Here is a 13,991-nt window from a genome sequence, read left to right as displayed (position 1 = left end):
CTTTTGTCCAACGATCAGCAATGTAGTACTCTGGAATCTTTGTAATCTGTCTTGCACCTAAAACACAAATTGCATAAAATTCCCAATATCTTAAACAACTTGCAAGAACATGATGTCATTAGATTTCTAGAATTATATATTACTTCATGAGTCTTTTTTGCCAAGCCGAGTCCATGACACTTATTGTTTCTATATGCTCTTCATCCCTTTCTTATATCAACTATCCCACATCCGAAACAAGCTTTATACACCTCTTCCTGAAACATATAGAACATAGTACGGGTATAAACTTCAGATGCATGTTCTCCAAAGGCAACGGAGTTTGAAACTGAGGAACAGAGTGAACTGAGTCTGTATTCATCTTATCTTGCTTGTATCTTTGTGCATCCATTTCATTCTCAAAACGCATGTAAAACTCAACAAGTGTCACATGTGGATTGGTGAAGTTGTTGAAAAAACTATTTGATTGAAAATATGTGTTTGAACCACTCATTCTCTTGAAGTTTATATTTAATCATTATAGAGTTCCACGTGGCTTCAAACTCTTGTGGTTCTTGCTCCATGTCCCATACACATGCATTCAATAATGTGAGGAAGTCTTCATCTTGTTTGAACTCAAGGTTTATTTTTTCAGGCACTTTTTTCATTACGTTCCACATACAAAGTTGGTGACGAGTGGTGAGAAACGCATCACTTATTGCAAATGAGCAGATAATTTTTTGACAAATGAGCAACTAATTTTTTGACAAATGAGCAAACAATTATTTGTTCATTTGTCAAATGAGCAAATAATTTTTTAATCATTTATCAAATGAGCAAATAATTTTTTGTCTATTTGACTATTTTCCGAGACTGTTTTTTTGTGTCAAAAAGGAAGTTTCATGTAAAAGCTAAGATTTTTTTGATTGATATTTACAACAAATCACAAGTTATAGAAGCGCATAATAATTCTTTGTTCATTCTTTGCTTATTTGTCAAAATGAGCAAACAATACTTTAAGAAATAGCAATTCAAAAATTTTAGATGAAATATGTCTCTGTGGGCAGATTGGTATAAGAGGGATCATAAAAAAATTTAGACTTTATTTCTTCTTCTTTGATGACTTCATCCCAAAGCCTTTACACTAGTTATAGCTCTAATGGATGTTGCAGGGCCTTTTCTTGAGACTGCCTTGAACAAGAAATGTTCAAAATCTCATCAGATAATGAGACTAGTATTGTTTCTGCTTGGATTGCAGTTTATAGCCAAGTATTTACTAGTTTAAATTGTAAGCCTATTAGCTTAATTGGTCGAGCATTGTGTTTTTACATTGCACGGAAGATGTAAGTTCAAATCCTACATATGCTACTAGTTTAAAACATGTATAATTGTACCCAATTGAATGAACATCATCACCCTTGTTACATAATAGGAAGTTAACACACAAATTCTACATACTAGTTTCATGATCCTTGCTCGTTGGGCCACTCCTAAATATCCTTGTACTATACTACTCTTGACAACATCTTGCAAGCTAAGTAATCAGCTACCATATAGCAAGCACTCACACAAATAATCAGATACACATCACTCAATTACATTATGGGTTTCACTTGATAAAGTTAATTTTCAAAAGAATTTGTTTAAGGAAATACATTGATTTGAAAAGTAAATCATAGACCCAAAAAATTATGGTTATACAGGGCTTCACTGAGTTCCACTCTTACATCGCTTACATAATTCTATCTTTACAGTTGAAGTTCAAAGATATTTGAAAAAATCGTTTATGAAAAAATAATAATTAATAAATGAAGAGTATTATAACTCAATTAGGTTGTTGTTGAATTGTAATTTGAAGAACATCTGGATTTCAATCGATTCCACCAGTAATACGTTAATCAGAGGTTTTATTTGTTTTCATTTTGTTTTCCCCTTGATTTCTATAATTTAAAGGTCCGATAGAAATCGAAATCATAACTTGACAACAAAATAAATCTATAAATTCAATGAAAATTTGAAAATAATCAAAATTGAAGATAAATATGGAATTTGAGATGAGAGAGATTACTGATGGAAATTAAGAACAATCAATTATGATTAACAAATCTCAATCCAAAAACCAAATTAAGAGTAAGAAGCTCGAAAACTACTGATGGAAATTATGTACTTGTGAACAAGAGGAGAGAAAAAGTGTTAGCCTTTGAATTTTCTAACTGGGTGCCATTGATGGACCTTCAAAGCTTGTGGAAAGATAGATAAGCTGGGTATTCAATCTTAGAAAGAGAAATATGCGTGGGCTTTTTTTGGGGAGGGGGTTTATTTGATTAATCTCACTTGTTACATTTAGTGCTATCTAACGGTTGTGATTTATTTTCATATAAGATTGAGTTCTCACATAAAGACATGTTCTCACCGGATTCCAACCATATATATATAACCATTCATGATTGAAGGAAACTTGATTCATGACACCTAGTATATACGACTATAAAAAGTTACAAATTCTTAGATAAAATAGTTTAGTTGTCACCTTCAATTAATTTTTAAAAAGTATGAACAATAAAATCCTTTAGTTATAAAAGGTTTTTTTTTTTCTTTTTTTTTTTTAAAAAAAAAAGTCAAATGTTTAATATGTTTAACCAAAATCATTTCATCGAATCATTTGACACATATCTACACTTTTATACATATAATCGAGACTTATTAAAAACGAATGATAAGAAATAAAGGGTGTTCGAGAAATTTTTTGAAGATATTTCAAGACACATAGGGATATAGGGTACATGAAGCAAAGTCATGAACCAAAAAAAAAAAAAAAATAGTACATGAATGTGACATTTCTCTCAGTTATTACAGTAATTATCTAGGCTAACATTAACCACATTAAACCTTGTCAATACTACGGAGTACTGTTTTTGACTAAATACACAAATTGACAAACACCAAAAATATAAAAAGTTTGTCTTTTCCCCATGTTTTATTTATTATTAATTTATCATGTGTTGCTCAGATTTACTTAATTTCATACAAGTATTTTTTTTTATTTCTACCTTATTATAAAATCAAAAAATAAAATCTAAAATCTCTGCATTTTACAGAGCTTATACAAGTACTATAGCTTATACTACGTATAAAAAAAAAGTTGTGATCTTTTTTGTACTTCATTTTCATCATCAACTCAAAAACATGTTAACTTCAAGGCTAATACCCACAATCAAGCCAAATCTGAATGATCCATCAGAATTTCACCGGAGATTCACCGGAGTAGGAATCTCCGGCACCGGAAAAAATGCTAGAACAGCCACTAGGAAGATGACACGTGGGATGAGGGTGAGAGCAGTAATCAGCAATGGTGACAGGACAGTGGAATCTGGTGCACCCTCAACAATGGAGGTAAAAGAGGGAAGTGGGCCCACTTTATTGGGTGCTTCTGAAAGTGGGTTTGTTAAAGTCAAAGCAATTGTTAGTATTAAGAAGAAGATTAGGCAGAGATTAGTTGATAAACTTGAAGATCAATGGTTTAATTTTCTTAATAATATTGGTCAAGCTATTTTTCTTCAGCTTATTAGTGAGCAGATTGATCCTGGTTTGTTTTCTCTCTCTACTTTTTGTTTAATTTTCATTTTTTAGTGTAAATAATCTTGTGGGTTACTTTATTATTGTTGGTTTTGATATTTACTAGCCAAAGGTGCAACCTTTGTATGGTAGGGTTACTGGGTTAGGGCCGCAGGGGTGTTAATGAGTCGAGCTTGCTTGTGAATTACTTGAGGGCAGGAAAAACCCGAATTTTTTAGATTGGTAACATGTAATATTAACTAGAAAGAAACAACCACCCACAATTTTATGAAGTTGGGGGTAATGATAATTGAGTCCGGAGGTGGGAGCTCTACCATTAAACTCGCAATTGATTAATTATATAGCATACATGTATAAAGGTTGTTTGTGAGTCCAGGCCACTTTGGTAAAAGATACAAAAATAAAAAAAAATTGAGATTTTTGGTGTATGGTGTTTTTTTGTTTAAGCTAAACTTGAGACATTAGGTTAATTGCTAAGATTTGTGAATAGTAGGGTTATCTTTTGGGATAAGGGTTGAGATTTGCACGATAAGTATTTACAAATTTCAATATTAAATAAGTGACATTAGGCAAAAATATTATAGATAAGTGACCTGCTTCCTAATTCCTATAATAAATTTTAATGTAAAAATTAAAAAATGTGATGTTTGTAAATTCATCTAGCTCCATTTAATAGCTAGCTAGTGGAAAATTATTATTTTGTTAGTTGCTAATTTGGCTAATAATGTATGAAATTTGGTGCATGAATCTGATTTGTTTATGATTAAAGTCTTAATTTGTAATTTGTACTAAATACTTTGTGTTTCGTGTCATGGATGATCCAATTAGATGCTTTCTGATATGAAGATCTGTTGGTTAATAATTTAGTTTTTTAATTTTTAATAGTTTGACAAGAGGAAGAATCATGGATTATTCTTGTGTGATTTGTAGATACCAATTCAGGAAAGAGTGTAGAGGGTTACGTGACCGAGTGGCGGCCTAGTTCATCAGAACTGCCATACATTGAAGAATATACTGCCAGTTTTACAGTTCCTTCTGACTTTGGTATTCCTGGAGCAATTCTCGTTACGAATAAGTATAATAAGGAGTTCTATTTGGTGGAGATTGTTCTTGATGGATTCGATAATGGACCTGTTTACTTCCCGGCAAATTCATGGATTCATTCCTGTAATGACAATCCTGAGAGCAGAATTATCTTCAGAAATCATGTAAAGTGTCACATTTTGTTTTGTTTGTGTGTTTTTCGGTTGCATTGTTTAATTTGTATGGAGTATACTGTTGCGAGGACTTGATAGTGTATCTGATGTTACACTGAATTTTTGTTTGTGAAGACATACTTACCAGCACAAACACCGCCTGGCATAAAAGATCTACGAAGGGAGGACTTGCTTAGTCGTCGTGGTGATGGGAAAGGAGAAAGGAGGTTACATGAGATGATTTATGATTATGCTCCATATAATGATTTGGGAAATCCTGATAAAGATGATGACCTCTTTAGGCCTGTTCTTGCTGGCTCTGAACGACCTTATCCAAGGCGTTGTCGCACTGGAAGGCCACCTATGAAATCTGGTATAGCTGCTCTCCCCCATCCATATACTGCATTAGTGTTTGTAAGTTTAAGTGACAAGCAATATGTCTGGTAGCATTTAATCAGTAGCAATCCAGTTTAATAAGGATTGGACAAACAATCTATGCATTTGGGACCATTTGATAAGTAAATCGGTTCAATAAGAGAACAGGTCCTGTGTGGATATAGATAATAAGGCTTGGATTATGGATGAATTAGCTTTTCAAACTTAGAACACTCAAATATCTGGTACTTTTTTTCTTGATTTTGATTGTTCTGTATTGGAAATTCATGCAGTTCCGATATGTGAGAGTAGAATTGAGAAACCTCATCCAGTATATGTTCCTCGTGATGAAGCTTTCGAGGAGATGAAGCAGGCAACATTTGCTACTGGAAGACTGAAGGCTGTTTTACACAATTTGGTGCCTCAGATTGCTTCTGCTTTGGCTAGTTCGGATATCCCATTCACCTGCTTTTCTGACATTGACAACCTGTATATCAAAGGTTTTATGGTACCAGAAGACAATGTGGCTGAAAAGATTAATAGCATAAAGAAATTGCTCAACATGAGTACTACACTCTTCAAGTATGATGTCCCTGCTGTTATCAAAAGTATGTCTTGTGCTCTATCTCATAGCAACTTTATTGAAGGTTAAATATGCTCTTGGTCCCTCTTGTTCTTCCTATGCTTAATTTATTTTCGGCTCCCAGGTGATAGATTTTCTTGGCTGCGGGATAATGAATTTGCACGCCAGGCTTTAGCAGGAGTTAATCCTGTGAACATTGAACTACTAAAGGTAGCTTCAAAATTACTTAAGACTTTATATTTGTCTCAGAGATGAACTATAAAGGTCAATAGAGTTTCCTAAATAACTGATGTTATGGTTTAGGAATTTCCTATCACGAGCAAATTGGATCAAGCAGTTTATGGCCCTCCAGAATCAAAGATCACGAAGGAAGTACTTGAGGGAGAACTGGATGGAATGAGTGTCGAAGAGGTACTGATTTACATCCCGTTTTGGTGGCTTTAGCTTCTGTGATTATTGGTGGCTTTAGCTTCTGTGATTATTGGTGGCTGATAGCAAGGAATTACTTTCCAAATAATTTGACTCGAGGAATTACTAATCCAATATTAGCAATGTAATAAATTATCATAACCTCTTACTGATTAAGCTCCTTTTTGCCATGCCGATGCAGGCCATTGAAAATAAGAGGCTGTTTATAATAGATTATCATGACCTCTTACTTCCTTTTGTCAACAAGATAAACGACTTACCAGGAAGAAAAGTATATGCTTCTAGAACAATTCTTTTCTATACCAGTGCCGGGACTCTTACACCTGTTGCTGTTGAGCTTTCGCTTCCTCCCACTGATTCTTCCCCTGCATTTAATCGCGTTTATACTCATGGACATGATGCTACAAGCTATTGGATCTGGAAGTTGGCGAAAGCCCACGTTTGTGCAGTTGATGCAGGCGTGCATCAACTAATAAATCACTGGTTTGTTTTCATTATGATTACTGTAATAAATGTGTTTTATGTCACTACTATTATGCATCTCAACTTATAACCGAGACTTCAATTTTAGCAAACAGAAGATGCATGATATCATCATTTTTCTGATCTCGAGTCGATATGTGGTTGTTAGGTTGAGGACTCATGCTAGCGTGGAGGTTTACATAATTGCTACTAATAGACAGCTGAGCCAAATGCATCCTATTTACAAGCTCCTGCATCCACATATGCGATACACTATGGAAATCAATGCCCTTGCTCGACAGAGCTTGATCAATGGAGGAGGAATCATTGAGGCCTCTTTTACCCCTGGAAAATATGCTATGGAGATCAGCTCTGCTGCCTACAAAAGTATGTGGCGGTTTGACATGGAGGCACTGCCAGCTGATCTACTTCGAAGGTGAACTATTTACTCACATGACTGCTATCTTATTTCCACTTGCTTCATGCACCTTTGCCTCCTTTCATTCTTTGAACCTTAGTTTACCAAATATATGTCTCATACAACCAAACTGAACCTATGTGTTGAGGACAGTTGGGTGCTGTACTGATAACTGTATGATTTTCCAGGGGAATGGCAGAAGAGGATCCCACAGCACCCTGTGGAGTGAAACTGGTGATTGAAGACTACCCTTATGCTGCTGATGGCCTTCTCATATGGTCTGCCATCAACGAATGGGTTGAATCCTATGTTTCACACTTCTACCCCGACTCCAGTGCCATCACCTCGGATGCTGAGCTCCAAGAATGGTGGAAAGAGATCAAGGAAAAAGGCCATGCTGACATGAAAGATGAACCTTGGTGGCCTAAACTTGAATCCAAAGAGGATTTGACCAGAATACTGACTACAATTATTTGGGTTGCTTCAGGTCAACATGCAGCAATAAACTTTGGACAGTACCCTTTTGGAGGGTATATTCCAAACCGTCCTACCCTCATGCGGCAACTTATCCCTCAAGAAAATGATCCCGAGTTTCAAAAGTTCCTTAAGAGTCCCCAAGCTACATTCCTCTCGTCTCTACCTTCTAAACTTCAAGGTACTAAAGTGATGGCCGTCCAAGACACATTGTCAACACATTCCCCAGATGAAGAGTATCTGGGGCAGGTGCATGGTCATTGGATTGATGACCAACAGGTTAGAAACATGTATGAGAGATTCGCCTCTCGTTTGAAGGAGATTGAAGAGATAATACATCGAAGGAATAAGGATTTTAGTCTGAGGAATAGAACTGGTGCTGGTGTCCCTCCATATGAGCTGCTTCTACCCACTTCTGGTCCGGGAGTCACTGGCCGTGGCATCCCTAATAGCATTTCCATCTGAACAGGAACCACTATTATACTTCGAATTCTTTTGTAAAAATTTGCTAAATATTCTGGCAAACCTTTCTTGAAATAATTTTTCCATTATGAAGATATGCTGTCTATCATTAACTCGCATAGTTATCAGTTTTGCGAAATAAAACGTGGAATGGTGCTGTAAGTTGATTGGCTTAATGAACCCCTTCCAGAAAAAGTTGGGCTCTAATTTATTTCATTTATGTTGCAGTGAATTCTTTCAAACATTGTACAAACTAATCCACTGGGGACAATGCAATTAAGAAGATAAATCGGTTTTGAAGATATGAAATTCTGAACAAAGATTATGATCAAAGAACAAATTGAATCATCATATTTCATCAACGGCGACTGAGAAGTCCAGTTGATTAGAACAATTTAGAGTATATTTCATCAACGGCGACTGAGAACTCACGGGTTCAGGCAAGAAGCAATCCAACAGACTATATTACAAGTGGGACGAAAGGTTAAGCAGCCAAATATAATTTGACTTCACCACCATCTAAAGTATATTTCCAACAAAAAAAAATAAAAAACCAAATCCAAGGTTTTCCTAAGGTTTCATACTTGTAGAGCTCTTCTTAGATGTGTGCTAGGCAGCACAAAGCCAGCTCTTCTTTCCTCAAATGAGTATTCTATTTCTTCATCCTTTTCTCCTACCAAATTATCACCAAAAAGAGGTTTCGGAGGAGCTGGTGTCATCAATGTTTGCATAGGAGCTGAAACTGTCATTGGCGTTGTAGGTGGAGGGAACAACATTTTGTTGGGAGTGTGGTTTTCTTCATCACCAGCTGGGATCTTCTTTGAAGGAGTAACTAATGAAATGTTACTTAAACTAGCTACTTTCTGGGATATCTCATTTTTGGCCAGAGATTTCGGCACACTGTTGTTTTGCAGTATGTTCTGATCGTCAAAGAAATCTCCATTTGCTCTTGATGATGCTACAGAAGAAATAGGGGAGAAAGGTCTTCGTGCCACAGTAGTAGGGTCAGATTCACGACCACTGAATGTGAAGTTTCTAGTCGGGAGATTGGCAATGTCTAGTGCCCTCCTCGCTACAAATAATGAAACAAATGATCGAACATTAGCAGTTGGAACAAGGAAATGTTAGCTCAAAAAAACATCTCTCAAACTTTTATCACATATCAGAAAATAGATATAATTGGTTGATCAGCCTTGATCTGAAGAAGAACTAACCAGTTGATTGTCCTCCATTGTTGTCATCCTTTCTGACAGAACGGGAATTCGGTGTTGCTCTGGTTGAGTGGGATGAATCAGGCCTCGGAGTTTGGTGCATGTTACCTCCTACAGAGAGCCTTCGATTTGGTCCTCCTCCTGGACCTCCCATAGACATTCTTCGGGAAGGCTTCTTGGCACTTTTTAATGGGCTTGGTTTTGAGCCAAAAAGTGCCTCTTGCTCCGTAATTATTTGCCCTTGGAGTTTCTTCTGTTCCTGAAATTCGAGACAATAATACACATGCATATAAACACCCATATTTAGGCTTTAGTATTAAGCTAACAGCTTTTTCAATAAGTACTTGGAATCAAAGAATGGGTCAAAGTAAGATGCTATGCATACCCTTTGCCTTTTCTTTTCTAGCTCCTTTTCTTGCCGCAATATCATATATTCCTCAAGCATGGAAAGAAGACGAACCTGATTGATAAACACGAGCTGAGTTACAATTGACTGACAAGGGAAGATAACACAAAATAATAGTATTAGAAAATATGTACTTACACCATCATACATAAATTCAACACCTCTTTCATTCTCCCAGCTATGAGCTTTTGCGGCCAGTGCCTCCACCATTCCTGTGTGAGCATCAAAGGTTAATCAAACTTTTAAGCAATTACCAAATATTCTTTCTACAATGCAGGTATTAGATACATACGACATCAGCCTAATCCTTACTATGAAATCATTTGCACATGACATATATCACCATATTTACCTGGAAGCTTGTTGACTAGTGATCGAGCTTTTTCAGCACGCTTGAGGGTGAGATGAGCACCTCTGCTTGCATTGTACCGGTTGTCGTCCTAAGGTGACAGAGAGAAGGATTAACCATCAATGTGAATGTTGGAGGTAAGACAATGAGCTTGTAAATGCTTCAAGATAACAAACATTACCTGATTATATTGTTCAAGCCACTCCTCCTCCTCACGGGCTGATAACCACTTTTCAACCCTTTCAAGTATTTCTTTGCGGCTATATGCTTCTTCCTTGACCTTGGAAACTTCCGATTCAATTTGTTCGAGAACAGAAGCAGGATCCAAAGCTCCTAAAAAGGAAAAATAATTAAGTATTCTATAAGAGAAAAGTACAAAGCAAAGCAATCTATAATTGTTGATGGTATGATCAATTCTACAGCCATTGAGAAGAAGCATATGGAGGAACCAATGCAATATGCAATACAAAGTCTTATAACCATTATGTAAAGCGTGATACCAGATTCTATTGCTTCCATGAGATGTTCTGTTTCACAATCTGCTTCCGGAACTAAGTGTGTCTTCCTGCAAATCTCTTCTAGTTCTGTTCTCTTCTTCATGACAAGTTCTTTCATCTTGCTTGATTTCAGCTGTTCCAATCTTGAAACTTCTGCCTCAACCTGCATAAGTCATTTATGCTTGCTGGTTAATATTTAAGCATTTGTTGTTTTAACTATTATGATAAAGATCAAAATGATGATCCTCCAAAATGCAAGTACTTGAATTGCGATAAAGTTGCACTAGTATTGTGAAGTACACGTTTTCATATTGTATTGATACTACAACACAACATGTATGCTAACAAAGCAGATTTCTTGTTGCATGGTTGATGTAGAACAACTTATACTTTGGATAAAAATCAATGAAATAAAACGATTTATAATTTGGATAAAAAAGAGTATTATATAAGAAGTCTAGCGCTCACATATTTTATGCAGTCTTCTGAAAGGACGTTGGGCTCAATTATCTCATCTTCAGATGCAGCAATATTGCATGTGACATGTTGAAAAGGTTGTTGCTCCTCAAATGGTGTATCCATTAGATTCCAAAGCTCGAACAACATTGTTGCAAGATCTTGTAGCTGAGCCATTTCAGTTAAAAAGAACATATATGATGAGTAAATAAGAAATTGGAAAGACAAGAACTAATCCAATCAAAAATGTTTAATGTACCGCACCTTCTGCATCCTCTGAAGCTTAAGCTCTCGCAACCTAAATATAGCAGACTCCAGCTGCTTAAGTGTTTCATTACTTATGCTATGTGATTCTTCAGAGTCAGCTAAACTTGGATGAAGTTCTCTGACAGTTCCCTTAAAGTCCAACCCAAGGACAGAACATAATGAACTCAAATCATTCAAGTGTTCCATGACAAGCCTCAGGCGATCACTCTGCAAGTTGAAAGAGCGTGGCAGAATTAATACAAATAAACACTAACTAAAGTTTTGAACCTATTAAAAGGATGGACAATGAATAGAATAATTCACCTTCTCCTTTTGTAGGGACTGCAGCTTGTTTTGCAATTCTTCAAGTCTTCTCAGAGACAGGTCATTTTCATCTATAACAACTGTGGAACTATCATATCCTGACAGTCCATATATTTCAGTGGACACCTTTTGGATCTGTCCAATGACATCAACAAATTGATTTTTCCTTTCGATTTTGCTTTTTCGCATCTCTTCTAGCTGTGGAAGAATGGCATCTAGCTCTTCCTTTAGGCTTCCAGTTTTTTGTTCAGTCTGAAAAGTTAACTCAATCGGGTCATTCCTCTTTACTAGACAGGTAAAAAATCATAGTGCAGAGGTTTCTGTGCCCAAGTCCTAAATACCCGTTTTGATTATTCATTTTCAGTGAAAATTTTTAGTCTGATAGCAGATTGTTGATCAAGTTTACTACACAGATTCTTCATGTGATCAACAATTAGATCTTGAAAGTGGAAATATCTGAATTGTTGAAGCATTTAAAACTTGCCTAATCGAATAAAATTTTCGTGCATCAGTCCATGGACATATTTCTGAAGACTGAAACTGATCTATGGAGCTAAATAAAGGCATAGAGGAAACAATGGTGACTAATAAAAGTATACAAAAAATGAAAAAAAGGGTATCAATTCAATGTATACATGTATGATCAAGTACTAGAATTCATTACCTGTCGAATATGGACTGGCCTCTCACCCATTGCAGAACAAATGGCGGCTAGCTCCGCCTCAGAATCAGCAATAGCCTGCAATAGCTGAGCTCTGCAGCGGTTAGCCTGATCAACTTTTCTCCTGTATACCTCAAGGCACTCTTGCTCCAGCTCAAGTAACATCTTATCACGAGCGGTTTCAGATTCACCAACCTCATCCCATATAATCTGAACACAATAAAATAACAAACAACTTCAATCGCCTATATATTAAATCACAACGATACAACTGTCAACACTGCATCAAAATATTCACAAATTATACCTGAAGTTCATATAATAGAGATCCACAGGTCGTTTCCACTTGTGTAATCGGATCGGTCGGGACCACAGCCATCTTAATTCACCACAGAAGCACAACCCTACAGCCTAATTAAGGAGAAAAAATCAATGAGAATTTCAATTGAGCATAGCAGAAGCTGCTCAAGTAAGGCACTCCTGGACTAGAACCATTAAGTACTAAATCATGAATTATATTATCTATGTACTATCAAATAATTTGGACCATATATTATATTATATAAAACATACATCAAATTAACCAAATATGATATAGAACTCAATTAATTAGTCAAATCACTCAACACCACCAAGAGTGACTTTACAATAAATCAAGTCAAGTATAGTAAACTAGGTTATAATTAGTACTCTCTCTCCGGAGATATGTCATGTATTCCCAAAAAAAGTTGTAACCTCTCCTAGAACAGTAAGGGTTCGTGCTCAATTACCCCGATTATTACAAAGGTTATTTCAGTAAACAATGATATTTTCCCCTCCATTTCCATAAATAGAAAATTCAACATCAATTTAAAGAAATACAAATTCATCTGAAAATTTCCAATTATACATATACACCAGAAAACCAAATAAACTTAAGAATTGAAAAATTCCCAACAAAAAATTCAAATTGAAAAAGAAACAACAATAAAGAAAACACAATACCTCAATATAACTGGAAATAAATTACTCGTATACACAAATCCTAATTTCCAGTAATTACCCAGATCAATCATATCCCTAAAAAATTAGGGTTTGGTTTTGTAGATTCAAATTTCACTTTGTTTGAATCAAAAAAATTGGGCAACAAAAACAAATTGGCAGAAATCAAAGAAAAACACAGTAAAAACAGAACAAAAGAGAGGAAATTAACACTAACCTTGTTGAAAGAAGAGAAAGATTAGAGCTTGAAGATGATCAGAAAATGGAAGGTAGAGAAAGAAAGAGTAAGAGAGAGATGAGAGAGAAAGAGAGGTATTTGAAAAATTCGACCGTTAAACAAGAGAGTGAGATCTTCTCTTCAAATTTTGTAAAGTAGTAATATCTGACTTTGTTCAAATTCAAAAAAGGAAAAAAACACAGTGACTGGAGAAAAGGACTATACTACCCGTTACAAAACTCCAATTAATTATGACCAAACTTTAAAAACAAATCAAAATTGTAATGTAGTAAAGGGTTTTGATTAAGGCCCAATTGCAAAGAGCCGTAGTCTAGATGTCTCAAAAGTCAAAACTAGTCAAGTCTACTTGAAGTCTTCGACTCTTCCCCAAACGCTAGACGTCGATTTAGTTTGTTTAGTACGATTTTTCTTTTTGCAAAATTAAATATGAAGGATATAAATAAATAACATTTAGACGCTTTACATACTCTACTTCTTGATTAATAATAACACTTCGTTATTTGTATGAAATCATTGTAATTTCATTACCTGTTGTCCGTAGTACTTTATAGATTAATTTATACTAGCCACACTTCCATTTTGTAAGCGTCTGTAGCTTACGGTCAAGTCAGACTTTATTAACTATGTATCGTCAATCTTTTATGATAGGGTGATTATAAAAAACCAAC

At 35.5% G+C, this 13,991-nt stretch overlaps 2 protein-coding genes across 2 annotated transcripts; one reads left to right on the top strand and one right to left on the bottom strand.

Annotated features, from left to right (window-relative positions):
- Positions 1-3,014: 3,014 nt before the first annotated feature.
- LOC110710574 (lipoxygenase 6, chloroplastic-like) lies at positions 3,015-8,170 on the top strand. Its single transcript, XM_021888904.1, has 9 exons — positions 3,015-3,565; positions 4,486-4,763; positions 4,887-5,124; positions 5,420-5,734; positions 5,834-5,919; positions 6,013-6,120; positions 6,320-6,621; positions 6,770-7,036; positions 7,207-8,170. Exons 1-9 carry the CDS (start codon positions 3,166-3,168, stop codon positions 7,955-7,957), a joined length of 2,745 nt encoding a protein of 914 aa, XP_021744596.1. The 5' UTR covers positions 3,015-3,165; the 3' UTR covers positions 7,958-8,170.
- A 106-nt stretch (positions 8,171-8,276) lies between these two features.
- Positions 8,277-13,696, bottom strand: LOC110710585 (65-kDa microtubule-associated protein 3-like). Its single transcript, XM_021888915.1, has 13 exons — positions 13,303-13,696; positions 12,412-12,515; positions 12,108-12,314; positions 11,444-11,695; positions 11,138-11,347; positions 10,886-11,041; positions 10,421-10,580; positions 10,102-10,253; positions 9,924-10,011; positions 9,710-9,783; positions 9,551-9,625; positions 9,169-9,424; positions 8,277-9,026 (listed from the first exon to the last, which is right to left on the bottom strand). The coding sequence occupies exons 2-13, from the start codon at positions 12,481-12,483 to the stop codon at positions 8,533-8,535; spliced, it is 2,196 nt and encodes a 731-aa protein (XP_021744607.1). The 5' UTR covers positions 12,484-12,515; positions 13,303-13,696; the 3' UTR covers positions 8,277-8,532.
- Positions 13,697-13,991: the final 295 nt, after the last annotated feature.

This window comes from Chenopodium quinoa, unplaced genomic scaffold (genome assembly GCF_001683475.1).
Source record: "Chenopodium quinoa cultivar QQ74 unplaced genomic scaffold, ASM168347v1, whole genome shotgun sequence".
Lineage (NCBI taxonomy): Eukaryota > Viridiplantae > Streptophyta > Magnoliopsida > Caryophyllales > Amaranthaceae > Chenopodium > Chenopodium quinoa.
This window is presented reverse-complemented; position numbering and strand designations above follow the sequence as displayed.

Bases quoted from the DNA above. Each gene is read 5' to 3' on its own strand.
- LOC110710574 (XM_021888904.1), top strand. From the start codon at position 3,166: ATGTTAACTTCAAGGCTAATACCCACAATCAAGCCAAATCTGAATGAT. The intron at 3,566-4,485 runs GTTTGTTTTCTC...TGTGATTTGTAG, and splicing joins TAGTGAGCAGATTGATCCTG to ATACCAATTCAGGAAAGAGT. The intron at 6,121-6,319 runs GTACTGATTTAC...ATGCCGATGCAG, and splicing joins ATGGAATGAGTGTCGAAGAG to GCCATTGAAAATAAGAGGCT.
- LOC110710585 (XM_021888915.1), bottom strand. From the start codon at position 12,483: ATGGCTGTGGTCCCGACCGATCCGATTACACAAGTGGAAACGACCTGT. The intron at 12,315-12,411 runs GTATAATTTGTG...TATTGTGTTCAG, and splicing joins CTCTATTATATGAACTTCAG to ATTATATGGGATGAGGTTGG. The intron at 11,042-11,137 runs GTGCGGTACATT...GAAATGGCTCAG, and splicing joins AGCTTCAGAGGATGCAGAAG to CTACAAGATCTTGCAACAAT.